General features: G+C 47.0%; 1 protein-coding gene across 2 annotated transcripts in view; it reads left to right on the forward strand.

Annotated features, from left to right (window-relative positions):
• The window catches only part of VPS35L (VPS35 endosomal protein sorting factor like), a 1,734,364-nt gene that overhangs the window by 1,623,787 nt on the left and 88,726 nt on the right, over positions 1–21,851 (forward strand). For both annotated transcript variants that reach the window (XM_069647157.1, XM_069647156.1), the window contains exon 29: positions 11,263–11,381. In XM_069647157.1, the coding sequence (XP_069503258.1) occupies positions 11,263–11,381 (119 nt within the window). The remainder of the gene's footprint in view (positions 1–11,262; positions 11,382–21,851) is intronic.

A 21,851-nucleotide genomic window follows, 5' to 3' on the forward strand; every position in this document is an offset into this window, starting at 1 on the left:
AGGGCTAAATGTATTGCTTCTATGAGCCTTGCCATCTCATGTGGTTGTATGTACTGGTCTGTAATCTTATTCATGAGCATGTGAATCTATGCCAGACCCTATGCTGGAGAAGGAACAAGTTACTTACCTGTAACCCCTGTTCTCCTGCATGGGTCTTACATGGATTCACATGCGAACCCTCCCTCCTTCCCCTCTCTGGCCCTTCTTGGTTCCTACTGCCACTTAATGTGTGTAACCAGATCTGAAGATGGCCACTAGGAGTGGAGCTTAAGAGGACGACTGGCATTGGCTGTGGCAGTATGACCCAAAGTGTCAGCAATAGGCTATAGATGCGACAGGCCGTTTTTTAAATTTTTTTAGCTTAAAGCTAAACTGATTTAATTTTACAGAGGGTTCTCAGCCTGATGACCGGGAATATTCATGAGCATGTGAATCCATGTAAGACCCATGCTGGGGAACAGGACTTACAGTTACGTAACTTGTTCCTTACCCCTATTCATGTTATTTCTACTGGATGTTCCTCTCACAGATTTCTCGCGCCTACCCGATGGTTATGTAGCTCTCTAATGTAAATTATACAATGACTCTCCATTAACACTAAAAAATGTTGTCTCAAATCCCTGACGCAGCTGTGCAAGGGGGAACTAATACTAAGGTCACAGGGCAATGAGCGCGCTATTTGCCTGCATTACCATCACGTCTGGCCACGTAGCTGACGCAGCGGCCATCGACGCCAGTGCGCACAATGCTGCCGGCTGGATAAAGGTTTCTGAGAGCTGCAACACAAGAGAAAATCTAAGATGAGGATTCCATTGGAAGAAACATCCATTACCAGGGTTAAGTCATTTGTTCATCTACCAGCATTCGACTTTGAGGTTGCTTGTCCTCATGGCATCCTACATTTTCCTCGTGCAGGAAGCCCGCCCAATGATGAGGTCCCTCCAGTCGGCACTCTTATCCCAATGGTCACAATTCTCAGGCAGGATGACAGATCTTCTTCAGGTCCCTTGCAAGGTTGCACAGGATCTCATGTGGTTGGGCGGTGCAAGAAGAATGTGATGATAGGGGAACCTTTTTGGCAACCATGGCAGAAGATAACAGTAGTCATGGATTCTTTCCTCACGGGATGGGGTAACAGTAGTCATGGATTCTTTCCTCACGGGATGGGGGCAGCTCACATGAGCGATCTCAAGATCAGCATGCTTTGGTCCCCCTCAAAGTCAAAGCTACACATAAACCTATTAGAGCTGAGGGCGATCAGACTGGCAGTGATGGCGTTTTTGCCATCCGCACAGAGGAAAAATATGACGGACAACACAGTGGCCATGCATTACCTCAACAAAAGAGGAGGTGTAGAGGCACTACCACTGTGCAGGGAGGCAATGCAGATTTGGTTTTGCGCGCTACAAAACAGGATCTCTCTGTCGGCTGTTCACCCTGCCAGAGAAGAGAATACGACGGCAGGCGATTCAGAGGGCAGAGCACGATCTCCCACGAGTATGAGTTGGCTCAGGAAGTCCTTCATAGAGATCTTCGGCCATTTGGCAATAACTCTAGTAGATCTATTCACGTCCAGTATCAACTGGAATGGTGACTTGTTCTGCTCCAGGGAATGTCCTCATAGGAGCTCTGGGGATAGCGTTCATATTGGACTGGGAATTTCCACTTTGCAAGCGTTCCAACCAATCCCTGTCATTCCTCATGTAATCGGGAGGTTGTGGAAGTTTGGGAAGTCCATGATCCCGATTGCTCCAGATTGGGCCAGGTGGACGTGGTACCCAGACCTTCTGTACATGTACATCGGCCCTCCATTCCGTCTTCCCCAGATAGTGGACCTACTCTCACAATAGGGAGGCCGTATTCTTCATCCAGCGATCAGGACTCTTAATCTCTCTGAAACCAGGCGTGAAGGTACAGACACAAAGATGGACCTCCTGGAAGACTTCATGAAGGTGTTGATTTCATCCACAAGACCAGCAACAAAAGCGCCATATCGCTGCCACTGGAACACATTTTGCAGCTCAAGTAGAGCTAAAGATTTTGATCCTTTCACTTGCAATACACCTGCAGTGCTTTTCAGAAAAGAATTTTACCAGCTTTTTATCCACCTCCTCACGAAGAGAGGTTAGTCTCTACATTTCCAGGATGGCTAGTGTCAGGCCATATGGCCAACTATTTATTGGTTATACCAGCCACAGGCCGGGTCAAGCCGTAACCAAACAAACGTTCTCACGTTGGATCATCCTCTGCATTCCGGAGTGCTACTTTATTGCAGGAAAAGATGCCCTTGAAAATCTAAGAGACCATTCCACCACAAGAGTGTCAACCACTTGGCTCTCCAAAGAGGTGTACCAATGCAGGACATGTGCAATGCCGCAACTTGGTCCTGACTATACACTTTTTCAAAACACTACTTTTTGGACACTCTGTCGGGCCAGGACGCCCGCTTTGGATGAGCGGTTCTGCACAGTATTATGTGTTAATCAGAATTCCATGAAAAAATCCACTTCTCCCACATATATCTCCAAGACTGCTATGGGAGTCTATGAAAGATGAGGAATCCAAGGGAAGACGCAATCCATTAGAAGACCAAATGACTTACCACTGGTAATGTTCTTTCTACTGTATGTTCCTCTGACGGATTCCTCATTGCCCTCCAAGCCTGCCCCTTTGACTATGGGTGAATTTTTTTAAGTATACTTCTCTCTTTCAACACCCATACAGGTTCAATAATCCTCAAATCGGTTGTACAGAAAGAGGGAAAAATTAAGAACTGGGGCAACGGGGCAGTGTGTGCTATTTTTGCTGTCATCTATGTCACGTCCGGACGCAGGAATGGTAACCATCGAGGGACATTGACGCGATGCCACAGTGTCCTCTGCTGTCGAAAAGTTTTTCTGAGACTGCAAAGCAGGATAGGGATATATAAAAGAGCTGGAATCTGTGGGAGTAGCATCCAGTAGAAAGAACATTAACAAGGTTAAGTAATTTTTTTTCTGAAGCGGATCAGAGAAAAAGTATATGTAGCAAAAAAAGGGAGATCTCATACTAGAGACAGTCTCAATAAGCAACATTTTATATCAAATTGGATCCCAGCACCAGCGAATAGACGATGTTGATAAGAGACACTTTGGGAAACATTAGAGAAACACAAAAGCGTTAAGGGCTTTGATAGGTGTGATGAAAGAATACATGAATGAAGAAATGATCGTAGAGCATTCTGCACTATTCAAAGAAGAAGCTGGCCTGTGCCAATCACGGCTCCAGAAGAACTGCAAGAATTATAACAAAGTATGCTGAGAGACGGAATAATAGAGACCATAGAGCCCACAGCATGGTTAAGTCCAATACTCATTACCTGGAGAAATGATGGCAGCATGTTTATAATGAACATATAACTTGGAAGCCTCAATCAGCATGTAGTCTGCAATAACTTCAAACTTTCCCAGTATCACAGCAATATGGCTGCCCCTGTAAGGTGTTCTCAAAGCTGGATGTAACCAGTCCCTGCCATCAAGGGAAGATTGTGCTCAAGTCCAAATACCTTACTACTTTTGTGAATGTATTTGTGGCTTTCCAGTATTCAAGAATTTCATTTGACTTTTGTTCAGCTCCTTCAATCTTTCAGAGATTAACGTCAAAGACCCTACAAGGAATAATAAACCAAATGAAGTATTTTCAGTTCCATGTAATAATGTCGCCACAAAAATCTCGCCATGCAAAAATATCGCCGAAGAATTGTCGTTTTTTGTGGCGACATTATTGCATGGAACATGCGGGGGACACCCCCGCAACCCCCAAACTTTTTTAAACATTTTTTTTGCCCCTGTCCCCATGTATATGGTCACCCATATAATATCGCTGTGACCTTTTCCCGGCGATATTATTTACGGCGACCGTATATATGGGGATAATATTACCTGATACCGTATTTTCATAGTATCTTGTTACATGGAACTGATGGAACAACACACCACCCCTTTGGATGAAGTACTGGAAAGGTTGCAATAAAGTGGGTTCTACCACAAGAAGAAAAATGAGTTTCAACAAGAAATGCTAAACTTCTTGGTTACACGGTCGGAGCCAAAGAATAGAACAAAAATAAAGCCTAGTATGAGGTATACTGGGCTGAAAAAAAAAGTCCAATTAAAATCACTTATGGGATTGGCGGAGTATTATTCCAAACTATTTGTGCACAATATCTCCTAAAAAAAGAAAGCGTAAGAAATCTTCAGAGGAAAGCAGAGCCACCATATATGTATTGACAGAATAATGCAAAATAACATATGATACAGTGAAAAAATAAATTGCTTAAACGCCCAGCCTAAAACCATTCAGCATAGTTTGAGAAACACTTATAAATGTTGATACCAGTGCATATAACATAGGGGCAGTGCTCTTGCAGAGAAACAAAAACAACACCTACATACAGGTTGCCAACAAAAGAGGGACAATTGCAGACATGCCTCAAAGAACAATGCAAGGTAGCCATTGTAACCTACTTGTGCTGTGCGAAACCTGAGGGTCTTCTCACTTATATTCCCTTTGGATCCTCTATCCAGGTGGCCAGGGAAGGGTCATTGCTCTTGGATCCGGCCCCTTGGGTGGGGTTGGACAAGCTAGGAAGGACCACCTGGATGGAGGGTCCTTGGGGATTGGAAGTGAGATGCCCATGGGCGAGACACAGTATTCTCCATCTTCCTTTCAGAAAGATAACCCTATCCCAGAAATGATCATGGGATATTGTTAATCTTGCTCCCTAGTCAGAAGGATCAAAGCCATTATAAAACCTGACCTTTTCAACAGAGGAAGAGAAAGATTACAGATAAGATACTTTGTAACAAATCATGGTATCCCCCTTATCCTCATGATAGCTAATCTAACCTCCCCCCACATTTATGGGCATTATAAAAGTGTCCCACTTCAACCCCCGTTTAAAATGCATTCTAACCTCCTACCCCCCGGCCCACCCACACCTTCATGGGCCTTTGTAAAAGTGTTCCACTTCATCCCCTCCTTAAAATACATTCAGGTACTGAGACGAAGAAGACTCAAGGTCAGGCATGTGCCACTAATGAGATTTAGGCAACAGTAATTGGTGGAACACACCTGCAGTCCATTATTGGACCACAGGAGTATACAAGTTGTAACTATGAAGCTCTTATGAGAGTGCTGCACTTGAAAGAGGAGAGCAGTGGAAGAAGGAGCTGTATGGAAGCAGGAGAAGCCAAGACTTCGGAACGCCTGCTGAGTCCCTTAGGAGTCTGCCAGAGGAAGAGTGCAGGTCGGAGAAGCCCATGGACAATAGGCTGACAGTCGGAGCTGTCAGACCGCATCGGTTAGTCTCAGCACGGTTGCCAGAGAGTGCCGGGAGAAGCGCCCGGCAAGCAGCATTTCCTGCAGAAGGGGAGAAGCTGTATGGAGGAACAGCAATGGCCGGGTAAGTGTCTGAGACACTTTAAGCACCGCGGAGCTCCGAAAACCTGTGAATACAGTAGCAGGTCACATAATTAAATTAATTCACTCTTATTGAATACCGAACTGTATGAAACCAGTGAAAGTAAAATAAGTTACTCCTATTGAATACTGAACTGCATGAAACAAGTGAAAGCTGAATGAAACACGCAAGGGGGCACTTAATTAAGCAACATTAACCCTTATTGAATACTGAAGTGAGAGAAACAAGCAAAGGTATACTTTATTCAGGGAAAGCCACATTTAGAAGTGAAAACAGCATCTTTGGCAAACAGAACCACTTGTCTGAATGCAAGAAACTTTCAATAAAGCATAATCCAGATTAAGAAAAAAAACTATCATAAAGTCGCAACGCTGTGGCTTAAGAAACGGCCTCCTGTTGATTAAACTATTGAACTCTGAAAGAAACCTGGAAGTTCCTGGTTGCGTGACCTATAGTGGATGAACCGTGTGGTCCGAAACTGTGCCAAGACCAGAGAATTAATTTATGGTGAATCAAGAACTATTGAAAGCAAATGCTAGGTTCCTGGTTGCGTGACCTGTAATGGGTGGGCTGTGTTGTCTAAAACTATGCCAAGACCAGGGAACCCCTAGAAGTTAACAAGGAAGTCTGCTGTGGTGAAAGAAGGAAAACAGACAGTGAACATCAGACTTGGGGAAGAGAGCCCTGAGTAGTAAAGTCTTGTGCTACAGATAAAGCTTCAGGACACTTCTTTTGTTTTTTGTGCAGCATTTGAACATTTAACTTGGGGAACGATACCTAAGTATTGGTGCCTTGGAACTGTTACCCTGGAACTGTGTTGAAATTGGGAATAGCACCACAGTCCTTGCAAAAGTGTGGAACTGTATTTCTTCCAAGTCTACATAAAGCTAAATGGAACATTGTGATGAACCTGTTGACACTGGGGTAAAAAGAAAATGAAGAGTAAGCCAGAGCTGCAAAACAGCTCAAAACTTTGTTTGAATCACTGCTTGGTTTATGGTCGACATCCCTACACATTGTTTATATTAGTTGTAAGGGCAAGCATAGGTTTTGGACACAGACAGACCTTTGAGTTGACCATCTGACACAGAATTTCCTTAGTTTCTTTAGGTAGGGGAAATCCCACCTTAGCTTAAGGCGAGATTGGCCTTGCTCCAGCCTGCCATTTCCTTAATAAATCAATATTTTAAAACTTTTAATCTTTTGTCTGTGTCTCCTTGCATGATGCCAACCCCACCGTGCACAAAGCTGGGCACTGCAGCGTTGCTATAAGAATGGGACACAGGATTTCAAGAAGAATAAACACTGCTAAAAGTGAAGCACTATGCCAACAAGAGATATCCTGACAGAAGAGGACTAAGGGTTGAACCTCAGAACTTCAGAAAGTTCTTGCTTATTTACACACAAATGACAATGTAGTCATGAGGAGCAATGTATTATTTTCTCCCACGGGAGTCAGAATGAGGCTCAATCAGTTGGGACATGAAGGGCACACAGGAATCACAAGTACAAAATGCAGTATTCTAGAAAGTATCAGTAGCCTCAGATGGACATTGAAATAGAGGGGAAATAGGTAACTGTCCCTGTATGTATGGAATGACCAAGCCAACACCCTTATTAAATGTCAAATGGCAACCAGAAACTGGATCCTGACAGGATTATGTTTTCCTTGCCCTATATACCGTGAGAGGGGCAGAAATATGCCTCAGTAATAGTAGACTATGGATCAAAGTGGATTGAGGTAACATTTATTCAGGATATAACAACAAAGTGCAAAATAGAGTGCTTCAAAGAAGTATTTGGAAGGGAGGGCGTTCCCCACTTCATTGTAGTAGACAGTGGCAACCAATTCTCCTCTAACAAAATGTGGAGATGCCTTAGACAGAATGGCATTACGCACAAACGTTGAGCACAGTATCAACCTCAAAGAAATTGACCGGTAGAAAAGGGAAATAGATATATAATTGGCATCATACAAACTGGGCAAGTGAGAGGAATAGACATGTTATGTTACAAAAACTTCGAAGGCGCAAGCGTACACCCAGAGGGAATCTTAACCTATGAGTCCATCAAGGCTGAACCACCAACGTGTTGCAAACTAAATCAGAATTGGAAAGGGAAGGTTTTCAGAGATTTACGGAATATTAGATGATTTTCCGTAGCTCAAAGAGAAAAAGGGAGCGTATTGCATAGCTCTGCCGCTGCTACCGAGAAAAAGCCAGACCGCCTACCTAGGACAGTCTGACATGGGAATCTTGGATAAGCAGGGCTTCCTGAGACTGAATAGGTCGCCTAGGGGTATAGGGCGGAATTTGGATTGCAAATATTCCCCCCCATTCCCATAGAAAGCGTGGTGCACAAGGCAAATAGGTTTAAACTGAATACCCTTAGGTAATGGAAGCCAATGCAGTTGCCGAATAACAGGTGATATATGTGCTCTTAGAGGGGTTTTAGTTACAGCTCTGGCCACACCGTTTTGAAGGAGTTGCAAACGTTGGATAAGTTGAGCAGGTTTATCAAGAAATAAAGCGTTTCAGTAGTCTGCACTACCAGAGCATGTAGCTGGAAACGAAGAAAGTGAAGAATCCTCTGCAACACTTTCAGTTTTAAGTACCCAGCCTGATAGATTGAAGATACCTGTTCTTCATTAGATATAGATACAGTGGTTTTCACTCCTAAATACTTCACCACTGGAACAGGGGAAGGAAAAGGGCCAAGCACAGGGGGCCAGTAATTAGGAGTCCAAAGAGGAGTCCAAAAAGCAGAGCCATAGGGGGAACCAATGACCAGTACCTCTGTCTTCTCCCTATTCAGTTTAAGCCAGATGTCGCTCATCCTACCCCCTATGTCCTCCAAGCGACACCTCACCCACGATGCAGTCTCAGGCTGTGATGAATTAAGCATACAAGAATCTGCGTGTCATCAACATAGGAGTAGCATCAGAGGCCAGGGGTGTGGATGTGCCCAACCAGAGGCTGAATTTAGATGTTAGTGGATGGAGTGGTCAATGGTGTCAAATACTGCCAGATCTAATAGTATCCGTGCACTCACTCCACCCTGATCAGAGAGGCGGGCGAGATCGTCCACAACTGATACCAATACACTCTTCGTGCCGCGGCTAGGGCAGAAGCCTGATTGGAAAGGTTTGAAAAACGCGGACTTTTCAAGGAAAGAACAAATTAACAGAGAAATCAAAGCTTCCAAAAGTTTAATCAGAAATAGCAATAATGATATGGGGTGAACATTGGCTGGAACAGCAGGATCCAAAGAGGGCTTTTGAAAAAGTGGGACAACAAGTGCATGTTTAAGTTCCGGGGGAACAATTCCTGATGAACAGGAGAGGTTAACTACCTGAACTACCCACGGGCAATATCCCGTATGATATCTTTCAAAACTCCTAGCGGAATAGGGTCAGAGGGTGACGGTGATTTAATTTTCCTGGTGGCCAGGACAATATCCTCATATGGGAAAGTGGGACCATTGATAACTGGACATAGACACCGGTATGACCCGTTCAGATTTTCCGGTTTGTAGGCCAGACGCAGCAATTTCCTGGATAAAAAATTTGGAAAGGGAGTGTGCGGAAGAGGTCCATAAAAGGGAAGCAGCACACAGAACTACACCTAGCAGTGTAATGGGATTAATTCCTTTTTATATGATGAAGAAAAGGCATGCCAGTATAATGTGTCACCTCTGTGTTTAAATGAGAAAAATACACTACCTGAACCAGTTACGAGAGAAGTACAGATAAAGGAAGAAGGCAAGAAGAAATTAAATGCATGACTCCAGTAAGGCAACCACTGACTTTAAACTCAGAAAAGGAGATAGGATATACAAACATCTAAGTACAGTGCTCCCCATCAGGTCTTTAAAATAAGAGAAAAGTACATCCAAACTATGGATAGAAGGACATTGAATCTGGAAGGGGTGGCTCTACACTAATGAAGGAGATCAGAGGACACAAATCACAAGATCAAGTGAGGACAGTACCAGAGTCTGAAGAATATGGATGTACAGTCAGTGAAAGGACAGAAGAACTGCAGATCATATTCGACTAGACAGAGAGCAGCAGAAAATGTGAAAGTTAACGGCCAGCGAGGCAGAGAGATGGCCAGTAGAAGGCCCAGTGCCAAAAGACGACAAAAGCCTCTAGTAAGGTAAACTGACTTCATAATGGACTAACATGCTTTTGAAAATATTATAAAGTGGGATAGTGTGTGTGATGTCAGGTGACCAAGGAACATGTGAGAGCGTGGCCGTGATGTCGCATGTGACCAGGTTAATAAAAGGGAGCGAGAAAGCCTGTCAAAGGTCCTTTCCTCCAGCAAACACATACCGACTGTGTGTCTGTTTGATTGCCCTTTAGCTCCAGGACCCGTGGTGAAGGCCCGGACATCAAACTGGCGATGAAGGGTGTAAGTGTGAACCCGCTACCACGTAAACTGAAACCACACGCTCCCCATGACATCAACAGCCCACCTCTATGCGCGTGTGTGAAGAATGTGGAGAATACGCCCTGCTCCACAACGACGCCAGCAGTGTGTGGAGTGTTTGAAGCTGCAGCACTCGACAGGCCGCCGTCTGTGCAGATTCCCCTCCAGCACGTGCTGAGGGCATAGACTGTGTGCAGAGCAAGCACCAACGAAGAACACAACTCAAGACTGAAAGCAGTAGTCCAACGGTTGAGGATTCAGGGCTCACCCTCCACATGGAGAAGTGTGAGTTTGGAAAGTCGACAGTCAGCTTCTTCGGATATGTTTTCAGCGAGAGAGGGGTATCCCCGGATCCAAGCAAGGTGGCAGACATTAAAAACGCCTCAGCGCCCACCAGCGCCACTGAAGTCTGCAGCTTCCTCGGGATGGTGACCTCCTGTGGGAGGTTTATCCCTGACCTGGCCACCACAGCCACAGGCCACTGACACCGACCACATGTACCCCACCAGATCAAGAACACCAACCGGACAGTATGGCAAGATCTCCGGAGCAGATACCGCAAATGCACACAAGGTGAGAAGGAGAGCCGGCAGCCCCTGAAACAGAGAATACCCAGAGGAGGGAAGGGAAGCAGCCGGCCGCTACTCACTATGGCAGGGACCAGCTCCATCCACATAATTGCGTGGATTTGTAGTACATGGGAACTACGGATGAGTTAGCGATTGTAGGAGAAGAGAGAAGAAGAGACAGTAAGAAATAACTGTTTTGTTGTTTGCGTCAGCTGACGGACTGGAAGAGATGGCTAAGTTAAAACAGTTATTTTGTTTTGTTATCCAATTTGGGGAGGGATGTGATGGTCAGGTGACAAGGAACATGTGAGAGCGTGGCCGTGACAGCCCATGTGACCAGGTTAATAAAAGGGAGCGAGAAAGCCCACCAAAGGTTCTTTCCTCCAGCAAACCCATACCGACTGTGTGTCTGTTTGATTGCCTTTTAGCTCCGGGCCCGTTGTGAAGGCCCGGCCATTACAGCGTGGTAGCATGACCTAGACTGATGCACACACTATGACGTTGACTGGGGCAGCCCTGAGCAGGGTGGTGGATGAGGGGTGTCATGGTGTGCACCTAAAGGCATTAGAGCACAGGGAACTAAGGAGGGTGGGAGATGAAGCTCCTGTGCATGTTAGCGTGTATATGTATTCGTGAAATCAAATAAATACTAAAACCTTTTCCAGTGTAAGAAAGCTTTATTGTGTGCGTGCGAGAAAATTATAGCACCCCACGTCTGTGAATTTACATTACATAAGGTTTCTTTATCTAGTTTTAATTCAGGTGGCATAAATTGTTCACATCATACTTTTTTCTGTTTTAGTTGATTCCAACGACACACTTTATGGCGGCGACTCCAAGTTCCTCAGTGAAATTAACAGGCTATGTGAGACAGTAATCGGCCAGATCTTGGACCACCTTAAAACACTGGGGAAAGATGAGGTATATAGTTTTACATTTCTTGCCTTTTGACGCTGTTCATAATTTGTATTTGCACAACTGTAAAAACAAACCTTTTTATTCACAGAGGAGTGCGCCACAGGGAAGTACAGTAAACATTTACAGAGCCGCAGGCCTTTCATGGTTCTGCATTTATTCAGAATTCAAGTTGATTTTACCACCGGCTGTTGCGTTCATTAAAAGATTACATGTGCTTGCAGTGCATGTTTTCCAAATTATACCTGCAGTTCACTAATAGAGCAGTATTGAATTTACATAGTCTTCCTTGTTATACTTACGATTGTTGGTTTATTTAGTCACCAGGAAGGGAGACCTTTTCGCTGCTCTTCCTTCGATGAAATCTAATCACAGTAAAAATGAACGGCTGCTCGTTTACCTGATAGTGATGAATAGAGTAGGCGAGCTGCTCTGCTTCCAGTGAGCAAGGTGATCACTGCGAAGTATATTTTTATTGTGTTTTGCAAAGCTTATCACTGAGATTTAACTACTGTGTAGGTAACTACAGGGTAATGTTTACAGTGCAAGTACAGCACCTTTCTAATGGATTTTTTTATCCCACAGATTCCTCATCTACGATGCACATTTCCCAATGCAGCTGCTCTTCCGAAACCTTTACTGCCACCAGGGGAAGGAGCTCCCTGTCTGCTCCACACCTCCCTCTGTGCACAATGCTCCAGACATGAGATCAGGGCCAGTATATATCGAGGCTCTGCTCCCCATGACCTCACATTTTATTTTTCTGCACCGTTTAATTACATCAGGAACACTGCTTCGTTTCAGAGTTTCCTTATTTTCTCATCATGTCGAACCCAGCAAAGACGTCATGTTGCAAGCTGTGTGCTGGTTGCCAGGTGCGGGCAAGGTACAGAAGACTGTTCCTCAGTCTGATAACAGAAAAAGAAGAAACGCAGCAAGATGTCCCGCTCATCTAGCAGCAGAATTATTAAGAAAGGTCAAAGTGGTCATGCAGAAGCCTATGTAAAATCGATTGTGGATTGTAGAATTGAGAGGTCCAAGTGGTCATGCAGAAACCTATGTAAAATCCTTGCAGTTTTGAAAATCTACCACAGTGAAAAGACACCCGAGGCAAAACGTGGGGAAGGGAACCCCCACAAAGAGAAATACAGACTTGAGCATGACAGAGGGAAGCCTGTGAAGAACTGTGTTATAAAGTGAAATGTAAAAGATAGTCCCGAGCCCGACAGAGGGAAGCCTGTACAGTAAAGATCGAGAGGCTGTCCCTACGCAAGGTGGTGGGACACTTTCTGGCCAGCTCTAACACCTCGGCATGCTGGTTCCAGCACATTCTGGGCCTGATGGCCTCCTGCATGCTCACTGTACAGCACGCTCGCCTCAAGAGTAGGCCCCTTCAGCTCCACCTGACGGCCAATTGGGATCAGGAGACGGGGTCTCAGTCGAAAAGGATCCCTCAGCTGGCGGCTGATAGAGGGCAATGTCTCAGTGGGAGCCGACTTCACCTGCCCGGAGCCTACCCTTGTAGTGATGGCAGACTCCTCCCTCTCGGGTTGGGGGACTTCTCTGGAGGGCTATGCGATTCGTGGAGCATGGTCAAGGATGGAAGCCCTCTTGTATATCAATCTGCTCAAGCTCAGGGCAGTGGGCCTGGTGCTCAGGGCATTCTTGCCCCTCATCAGGGACAGATCTGTTTTGGTAAAGACGTTCAATTCAACTACAATGTTTTACCTGAACAAGCAGGGTGGCACCCTTTCCACCCACCTCCGCATGGGGGCAGTTTTAATCTGGGGATGAGCTCTGGCGGATGGGATTTGGATTTCGGCAGTCCACCTCCCGGGGGACAGCAATGCAGAAGCGGACCTGTTGAGTCACTTGTTCAACACCTACGAGTGGGAGGTGTGCAACTCCTTGTTGCTCCTGTTCCAGAGTTGGAGGTCCGCAGACCTGGATTTGTTTGCATCTCCTCGTAATGCCAAGTGCCCTCAGTTTGCTTCCTGGGCAGGTCACTGTCGGGGGTCATTTGGAGATGTCTTCCAAATCTATTGGCACGGCCGCAGGCGTTTTGCATTCCCGCCAACCCCTCTGTTACAACAGACCCTCTGCAAGCTCTGTGCCTCTGTGTGTTGCAGCCTCAACCTGGTTGCCCCCCACTTGCCTTCGAGACCATGGTTTTTGGATCTGCTGCAGTTGTGATCCCTACCCCCCTCTTGCTGCTCGTGATGCTCCGTTGTGCCCCCCAAATCCCTCTTGTTGCCTGTGATGCTCCATTGTGCCCCCCCCTTGTTGCCCGTGATGCTCCGTTGTGCCCCCACACCCCCCTCTTGTTGCTGTGATGCTATGCTGTGCCCCCCACCCCCCTCTTGTTGCCCGCGATGCTCCGTTGTGCCCCCCTCTTGTTGGCCGTGATGTTCAACTTTGCCCACCCCCCCCCCCCCATCTGGTTGCGTGTCTCAGCCCTCTCTTCTAACTCCCCCCTCGGCCCCCACCCACATCTAACCACTGCAGGACTCTGTCGTGATACATATGGTTTTCCATCACCATTTTATGGCCAATGCTGGATTGACTTTGGACCCATTGATTCACAGTGCTTCACCCTTCCCATGCTGGACTTATCTTGTACTCAGGTTGACCCTGAATCATATTTTGCTCATTGTCATCTTGTATTTTGGTTTGCATTGCTGTTCTCTTGCAATATCATGTGTTATTATTGACTTCTCCAACTGTTCTCGCTCTCCCCCTTGCTTCTCCACTCTTTTCCACTGCTATCCTCTGCTTACTCCTCCTCTCCTCTCTCCCTTCTCCCTTTCTACTTCCCCCCTCCCCTTACTTTCTTAGGCACTTAGGCTTTCAGAATTGTAGCAACCATGTTTGTCTCTCCCCCTTCCCTTGTTTCTGCCCCCACCGCCCTTCCAGCACTATCTGAAATGCTGTCAGGCCTAGTACGATAGTCGCTTGTTTTGTTCCTCTTCCTCCTTTCTGCTCCCCTTCTCCCCTCCCTCTTGTCAGTCTCCAGCTCTAGTGGAAATGTCATCAGACGTAGTACGGTAGACGCCTGTCTGTTCCCATTTTCTTCCCAATCACCCCCTCCCTTCCTTATCTGCGTCTTAGCTCTTGCACTATCTGAAATGTCGCCAGACCGAGTACGATAGTTATTTTTTTCACATTATTATTGTTCATGGCCTTGTAATAATGTAATTGTATTTTCCCTTGTTCCCTCCCCTGTCATGAAGCGCTTTGAAACACATTGTGTGTAGGCGCTATATAAATAAACTATCATATCATATATCAGGGTCCTGTCCATCTTCCGATCCCCAGCAGGGGCTTCCTGATGCAGCAGGGCGGGGCAGTGGAACATCCTGACCCAGGTAACCTGGCCCTGGCGGCCTGGTTCCCGATCAGCTGCGGCTTCACCATGCTCAAATTTCAGGTGACAACTGGGACATCATTCAGCAGGCTAGGAGGCCCTCAGCTCGGTACCAGTATAAGAGCAAATGGACTAGTTTCTGCCATTGGGCTTGCAACAAGGGTCTGGACCCTATCACTTGTCTTCTAGATGACGTACTGGCTTTTACAGCACACCTGCTTGTTCTGGAGTTCCCCTGATCACGTGTTTTCGGCAGCCAACCCAGTGGTTATGGCCCACGTCAAGGGGTTGTCTATGCCTTTTAATCCGGTGCATAGGCCGCATTCGGTCTGGGACCTTAATGTGGTTCTTGCAGCTTTGCAACGCAAGCCTTTCAAGCCGATGGCCTGTGTGGACATCCGCTTGGTGACGCTAAAGACTGTTTTGTTGGTGGCTCTCACCTCTGCGCACAGGCGTTAGTGAGCTGCAGGCGTTGTCGTCATGCCAGCCCTTCACCACGTTTCGCACCAACAAAGCCATCTTGCGTACTCACCTAAACTTCTTGCCCAAGGTGGTCTCTCTGTTCCATCTGAATTAAACGATCTACCTGCTGGTGTACTTTCCGAACCCACAGTCGGAGGCAGAGAGGACATTCCTTGGACCTCAAGAGGGTTCTCAAGTTTTATCTTTCTCAGACGAAATCCTTCTGGAAGTCTGAAGCATTGTTCATGCCCATGCAGTCAGAGCTAAGGCCACGGCCATCGCATTTCAGAGACATGCTTCTTGGGATGCCATCTGCAAGGGAGCTATTTAGGCCACTCCGTCTGCCTTCTGTAAGCACTATTCGCTGGACACCAGCTTCAGGCGCAATGCTTAGTTTGTTCAGTTAGTCCTGAAGAACCTTTTCGCTTCATCCTAGAAATGAGGCAGGTTGTCACAGCTCCACCCTATATTCTTGTTTGGTGGAATTACCCACAAGGATGGAGGAATGGGGACGGGACGTATGAGTAATAAAAGTTACTCACTGTAGTGACTAGCGTACTCGTAGTCCATACTCCCCTTTCCTCCATACATCCCACCTGCCTTCCCCAACTAGTATGCCAACGGCTTATAGGTAATAAGAGTAGCCAGGTATCTAAGCGTCCGATGTGTTCAAAGGTGAGGCGCCAGAGGGCGCGGTCTCGAAGGGGTGGTCCTGCGCCCGAGGTAACGCCCCTGCACGCTATAGTACATTTAATGGGGAAGCTCCATTTTTCACTGCCAAAGCTTCTGGTACTGTCCCCATGTTGGGGGAAGCCCACAAGAATGGAGGAAAGGGGACTATGGACTATGAGTACTCCAGTCACTACGGTGAGTTACTTTCATTTTGAAGCACAGGAAGTACCTGAGATTCGTAGTGGGCAGACAACATTATCAATTCAAGGTCCTGCCATTTGGTCTTTCATCGGCACCCAGGGTTTTCACCAAACTGATGCAGTTGTAACAGTTTGACTCTGGAGAGAGGAAGTCCATGTCTTTCCCTATATGGACAACTGGCTCATCCGAGCTCACTCACCAGAGCTAGTGTCTGAGCATCTACTCCACACATGCACTCTCTTGCACAGTTCGGGCTTTTCTCTGATCTTTAAAAAGTCTCAGGTTCTGCCGTCCCAGTGTCTCGGAGCAGACTTGAACACTTGCCTGGGCAGGGCTTTCACGCCCAATGGCCAATGCCCTTCAATCACAGACACAAGTCGGTGCCTTCTGGGCCTCATGGCTTCCTGCATCTTAGTGGTTAAGGAGGCAAGATTTATTTATTTATTTCATTTGCTTATAGCGTCCAAACCTGGAAGTATCGCACTGCCAGATTACATTGGTACGATTGAATATGAGATTGCTTAAGTGGCTTCTCCATTGCCAATGGTCCCAGTTCCAAAAGCCACATGTCAGACCTTTTGGAGATCTTGAGTCTGCTGTCTGAGGACCTAGCATGGTGGGCCGGGCGAAAATAACTTCCTGAGAGGCGAGTCGTTTTGGCAGCCTTGGCCCCAGTTGACGGTAGTCACAGACACATCTCTGAGCAGTTGTGGTGCTCTCCTGTCAGATCTTACTGTGAGCAGATGGTGGTCTCCCGCAAAGTCTCTGGAGCACATCAACTTGCTAGAGCTGAGGGCGATCAGGCTGGCTCTGGGTGCTTCCTTCCCCTCTGTGAAATAGAACACAGTGGCCATGCACTACCTCAACAAAAGAGATGAAGTGGAGTCTTTGCCTCTGTGCAGAGAAGCAATGTTAAATGTTAAATGTTAAAGGTATTTGTACTGCACACCGTCACCAACGGAATTGGTCCCCAGGCGCTCTGGTGGATTTGTAAACAATAAGGTGGGATGGGTTATTAAGGTGAAGAGGGATTAGGATAGTGAGAGGAGTGGTGTTCTGTTGGCAGCTTCAACTCGGTATACACCGGGTGCTGAGCTTTGGTGCGGGCATTGGATCGGTGTCAGTCCGCGTGTGCTGTTGCTCCGGCTTATGTGTTGTTGCAGTGTTGTGAAGTGTGTGCGGCTTGTTGTGCGAAAGATGGTTGTGTGAGTTTTTTGAGTGAGATAAGTATGCAGAGTTTGAGCTTATATTGGTTAGTGGGTTACCTGACCTTTAGCATGCAATGAGACTGGTTTTGGGCTCTGGAGAAGAGAGTATCCCTCACAGCTGCTCATCTGACCGGCTGGGAGAACATCACAGCGGATACCTTGAGCAGACAGACTACGGTTTCCCACGAGTGGGAGCTCTATCAGGAAGTTTTAGAGGAGATTCTCTCTCTTTGGGGAATGCTCAAGTGGACCTCTTCACTTCCAGTGTCAACAAGAAGTGGGAATTGTTCTGCGCCAAGGAATTTCCTCATCAGAGAGCTTTGGGGGAAGCATTGACGGTCTAGTGGACTTTTGACTTCCTTTATGCATTCCCGCTGATTCCGGTCATCCTGTGTTCGGAACCACAATGATCGCTCTGGACTAGAGAATATGGTATCTGGAGTTGCTCGACATGTCCATCTGCCCTCTCTGGCGCCTTCACAGGAGAGTCTACTTGCTCTCCCAGTCGGAGGGTCAAGTCCTCCATCCGAACCTCAGCAGCCTGAACCTTCATGCTTGGCTACTGAGAGGCTGAGATACAAGGAGTGAGACTTGTAGGATGGCGTCCCTAATGTGCCCCTCTCAGCTCAGAGACCCGCTAAGAAGTCCATTTATGCCTGCAAGTGACGTAAAGTTTTGTTGTGGTCCCGGCAGAGGAACGTGGATCCTTTATCCTGTCCTCTGTCCCTAGTGTTGGATTTTCTGCTTTCCTTGGCCCAAGCAGGCCTGCAGATTGGTACTGTAAAGGGTTACCTCGCCGCTATTTCTGTGTTCAAGAAGTCCCCGAAACGGAGCTTGTTTTTTGCAATCCCCACTGTTATGCAGTTATTGCAGGGTTGTGTAATGTGAGGAGCCAGGAATGAGACACACACAGAGGACTCATGGTTTTGGATACAGACTTTTATTAAATGGAAAAAAGGGGTTGGAAAATGCCCCACTAACTATCCCTACCTCAACCAAAACTAAGGGTTTGTCAATTGTCAAGATGTCCAAAACAAAAAGTATGTCCTGTGTCCGTAATCCTATCTTAGCCCTCACACTCTAAAAACAAACTCTAAAGTGCTAAGGATATTGTCTCTGATTCTCAAAGTGCACTAATGTTCAGCTCCAACAAAAGTTATAAATCCAACAAAAAGTTCTCTGTGAACAATGTTCACGGTTCCAGGGAATGATTCCCCCAGGTTTCTCTTTTCTCCAATGAAATAAAGCAAGAAGTTCCAACAAAGAATAATCAAGTTCTTTATAGCACAATAGAGTAACTCCCTCCTCCCGCTTCATTCACAGTTCCGGGGAATGACTCCCTTCCCAATATTCCTTGTTATTTTCAAAACAACTCACAATCCCAAAGTTATAACTCTCCCTTGGGTTTCTTTTCTACCACTTAAAGTTTGTTTGTGGATCCCAGACTCGCAGGTCACGTGGCATACTCCCCTGCCAGGTTTTCCCTTCACTTTAGAAAGCAACTCAGTCTCAAGGGCATGGCTGACATTTACTTTCATTGTTGTTTGTCACACACCTTTTCACTTTCCCTGGTATACTCTCCTGCCCAGACCTGGATACAGTCTTTCAATCACTTTCATTTGCTTCATTTTGCATGGTATGCTCTTCTGCCAGGAATTATAGGCAGTTTTCTTCTCTTTTGCCCAAAAAGAGATATGTGCCCACTGTTGGTTTCTGACTGCCGGTTTCATAAGGTTTGTCTCTACATTTATACTGTTATTTGTTATATTTCTTCTTTTCAAGTGTGGGTCCAGTGACCCATACGGTGTATGGTTCAAGATTCCTTTAAACCTTTCACACGTTTCATTCAGCATCCTTTCTGCTATTTTCATGAAGCAGCATGCATTCCTATGCACCCCAGAACCTGCTTCTCTTCCCTGGGCTTTGTGGGTGCTTCGAACATCTTTTGCACCTCTACTTTGCTTCTCTGAGCCGCCTTCTGACTCAGTGTACATCCTGTTAGCCGATGTAGCTTCACTGTGTTCAGTTCCCCAATGCGCGACTCCCACTGCCTCTCCGACATAGGCAGTGGGTCCTCTGACACTTTGCTTCCCTTCGCATGATAGTGGTCTGCTTCAGTTTCCGTTTCGGGATCTGCCGTAGCTTGCTGTTTGGTCTCCTCAAGGCTCAAGGCTCCATCCAGATTCCATGATCTCTCTCACTCTGTCAACTGTCGCCAATTTAAACTTCCTGTCACCTTGAAGCAACTTCCAAAGACTAGGGCGCTCAGTTTGCTTATCAGTTCTAGTCATCTTTATGGCTCTATTCATCTTTCTTGTCTCAGTGGTGGTTACAGTATCTCCAGTATGATGATGTGGAAGTTGACAATGGATCTAACTGGGAGCAATCAGCAGTGCTCCCTGCCTCTTCCTCGTCTCATTTATCAACATATCACTTTGTGTTGGATGTTGGGGATTATATGAAGCAGACATAACAGGAGTTTGAGGGAGAGGGTTGCAATATGCCATTAAGGCATAAGGAAGAGGAGGAGTATCCCTGAAAGGAAAAGGTGGACATTTTGTTTTCCTCCAATAATGTCTTGTGATCCCCCTGAGGGTTGCCTCCATCCCTGTGGTCCTCCCTCATATAGCTGCCCCCAGGGTCAGCATCACATAGCGGTTGCCGGCCCCTGGCCACATGGGAAGAGGCCACCACTGGGAAAGAAGTATTGGCATCCTCCGTTTCATCACATACCCTTCCCCTAATGCTTTGGCTTCCTGCGCACTGATTCCTTTTTAGATTATGACTAGGGGTCTCTGTTGGGAAAGTAGTCCCTCCCTCCAGATTTGTTTTTCCATTCCCAAACAGAACCTTATGGTACAAACCCCTCTTCATCCCAGGAGTCAAAAGGGGAGTAGGAAATAGAAGGCATACCAATTTTCTTCACAATTTTCTTTTCCCCCAGAATCCTCCTCTCAGGTGACCAGGAAAAGGCCATTGCTTTTGGATCTCAACCCTGGGGGTGGATATGCGAGGGAGGACCACCTGGGTGGAGGGAACTTGGGGCGAGGAGGTCCTTAGGTGAGATGTGGTATCCCCACTCCCTTTTCAAAATGAACCTCCTATCCCAACAGCCTTTGTAGGTTATAGTCATCCTTTCCCCTTTTCTCCCCTACAAAATGTCCCCCAGAAATACTGTTTTTACACTGGGGCTAGGAAGAGACCAACAAGGAGGTGTGAGAAACCAAAGGGTGCCTCACCCGCTAGTCCTCAGGGATTTGTCATCCAGGTGGCCAGGACACAGCCATCGCTTTTGGATCCAGTTTCTGGGGGTGGACCAGTGCAAGAAGATCACCTGGGTGTGGGGTCTTCGGGGAGTGGGGGTGAGGCGACCAATGGATGGTAAAATGCAGTATTCCCCTGTTCCCCGTACACCTAACCCATCCTATTTTTCAGGATTCTCCGATGTCCCAACTTCCCCACCCTCCTTTCTACACAAACATTGAGCCGAGGAAGAGGGTGACTGAGACTAAAGAGGCTAACCCTTACATATTGCATTTGACATGTCCCGCTAATCGGGTCAGGCAAAGTGAGGCCCTTGACTTTAAGTGCATATATCTGATACTAATTAACTCTCCTCACACGGATAAAAGGTGGAACATATAGACACACTCTGAGCAAGGTGGAACACGAGTAAGAGCAGAACTTCTGGGGTAAAGGCGAACCTACTGGAGCAGATCGATGGACCGAGGGACGAGAGCAACGGGTCGAGGACCTCAGGAGCTCCCTGCAGGAGGTTGTTGCCTGTTAAGACTGATTTTCTATACTGTGGCTTAGTGGACAAAGGTATAGAAGGCCAACCTATATTGTGACAGAGACAGCTCTTGGGAGCTGTAGCCAAACCAGTTCAAGGTAGCAGTGACGAGAGGTCTAGACTAAGTCTCAAGAGGGGTTGAGCTTGTAAAGGGTCCACAATGAGTAGACACAATGGGAATCACAAATTACACTTAGACAGTATGTATGAAAATATAGTTATTTATGGCCAAATATCACTACGAAAAAATGACTACTTACAGGTAGAAGTGGGGGCGTGGCCTGATGCTCAGGGTGTGAGGACGCGGTTCCCTTGAGCTCCAGCCGAGCCGCGCAGTCCGATCCTGTTTTGGGCACCAAAATCCAACAGCACAACCCGCCCTTCGGAGCAGCTGTACATCAGGCGATTAGCTGCAACCTACGGCTTCTCCCAACGAAAATCGGAGACCAGGGAGCATCCCCGACACTTCGGCCAGGCCCCCTCTATCCCCTGGGGGAGGCGCGCGGGAACAGCGAGCTGCGCAACCACTCCTCGTTTCGGATGCTGTGGGCCGCCTGCAGCACCCAGCCTTCGGAGTAGCCGTACATCAGGCGATTGGCTACACCCGACGATTGGTCCCGACAAAAATCGGAGCTCCGGGGCCCGCTGAGACGCTCCGGTCTGGCTCCCCCTGTAACCTATGAGGGCCTCCCAAGATGGCGGCCGTGGCGACTTGAGCGGATGAGGAGCGCGCACCCCGAAGCGACCTGATCCCGGCCCCCCAGACGCCTCCCATT

The sequence above is a fragment of the Ambystoma mexicanum genome, chromosome 2q (genome assembly GCF_040938575.1).
Source record: "Ambystoma mexicanum isolate Mex_15411 chromosome 2q, UKY_AmexF1_1, whole genome shotgun sequence".
NCBI lineage: Eukaryota > Metazoa > Chordata > Amphibia > Caudata > Ambystomatidae > Ambystoma > Ambystoma mexicanum.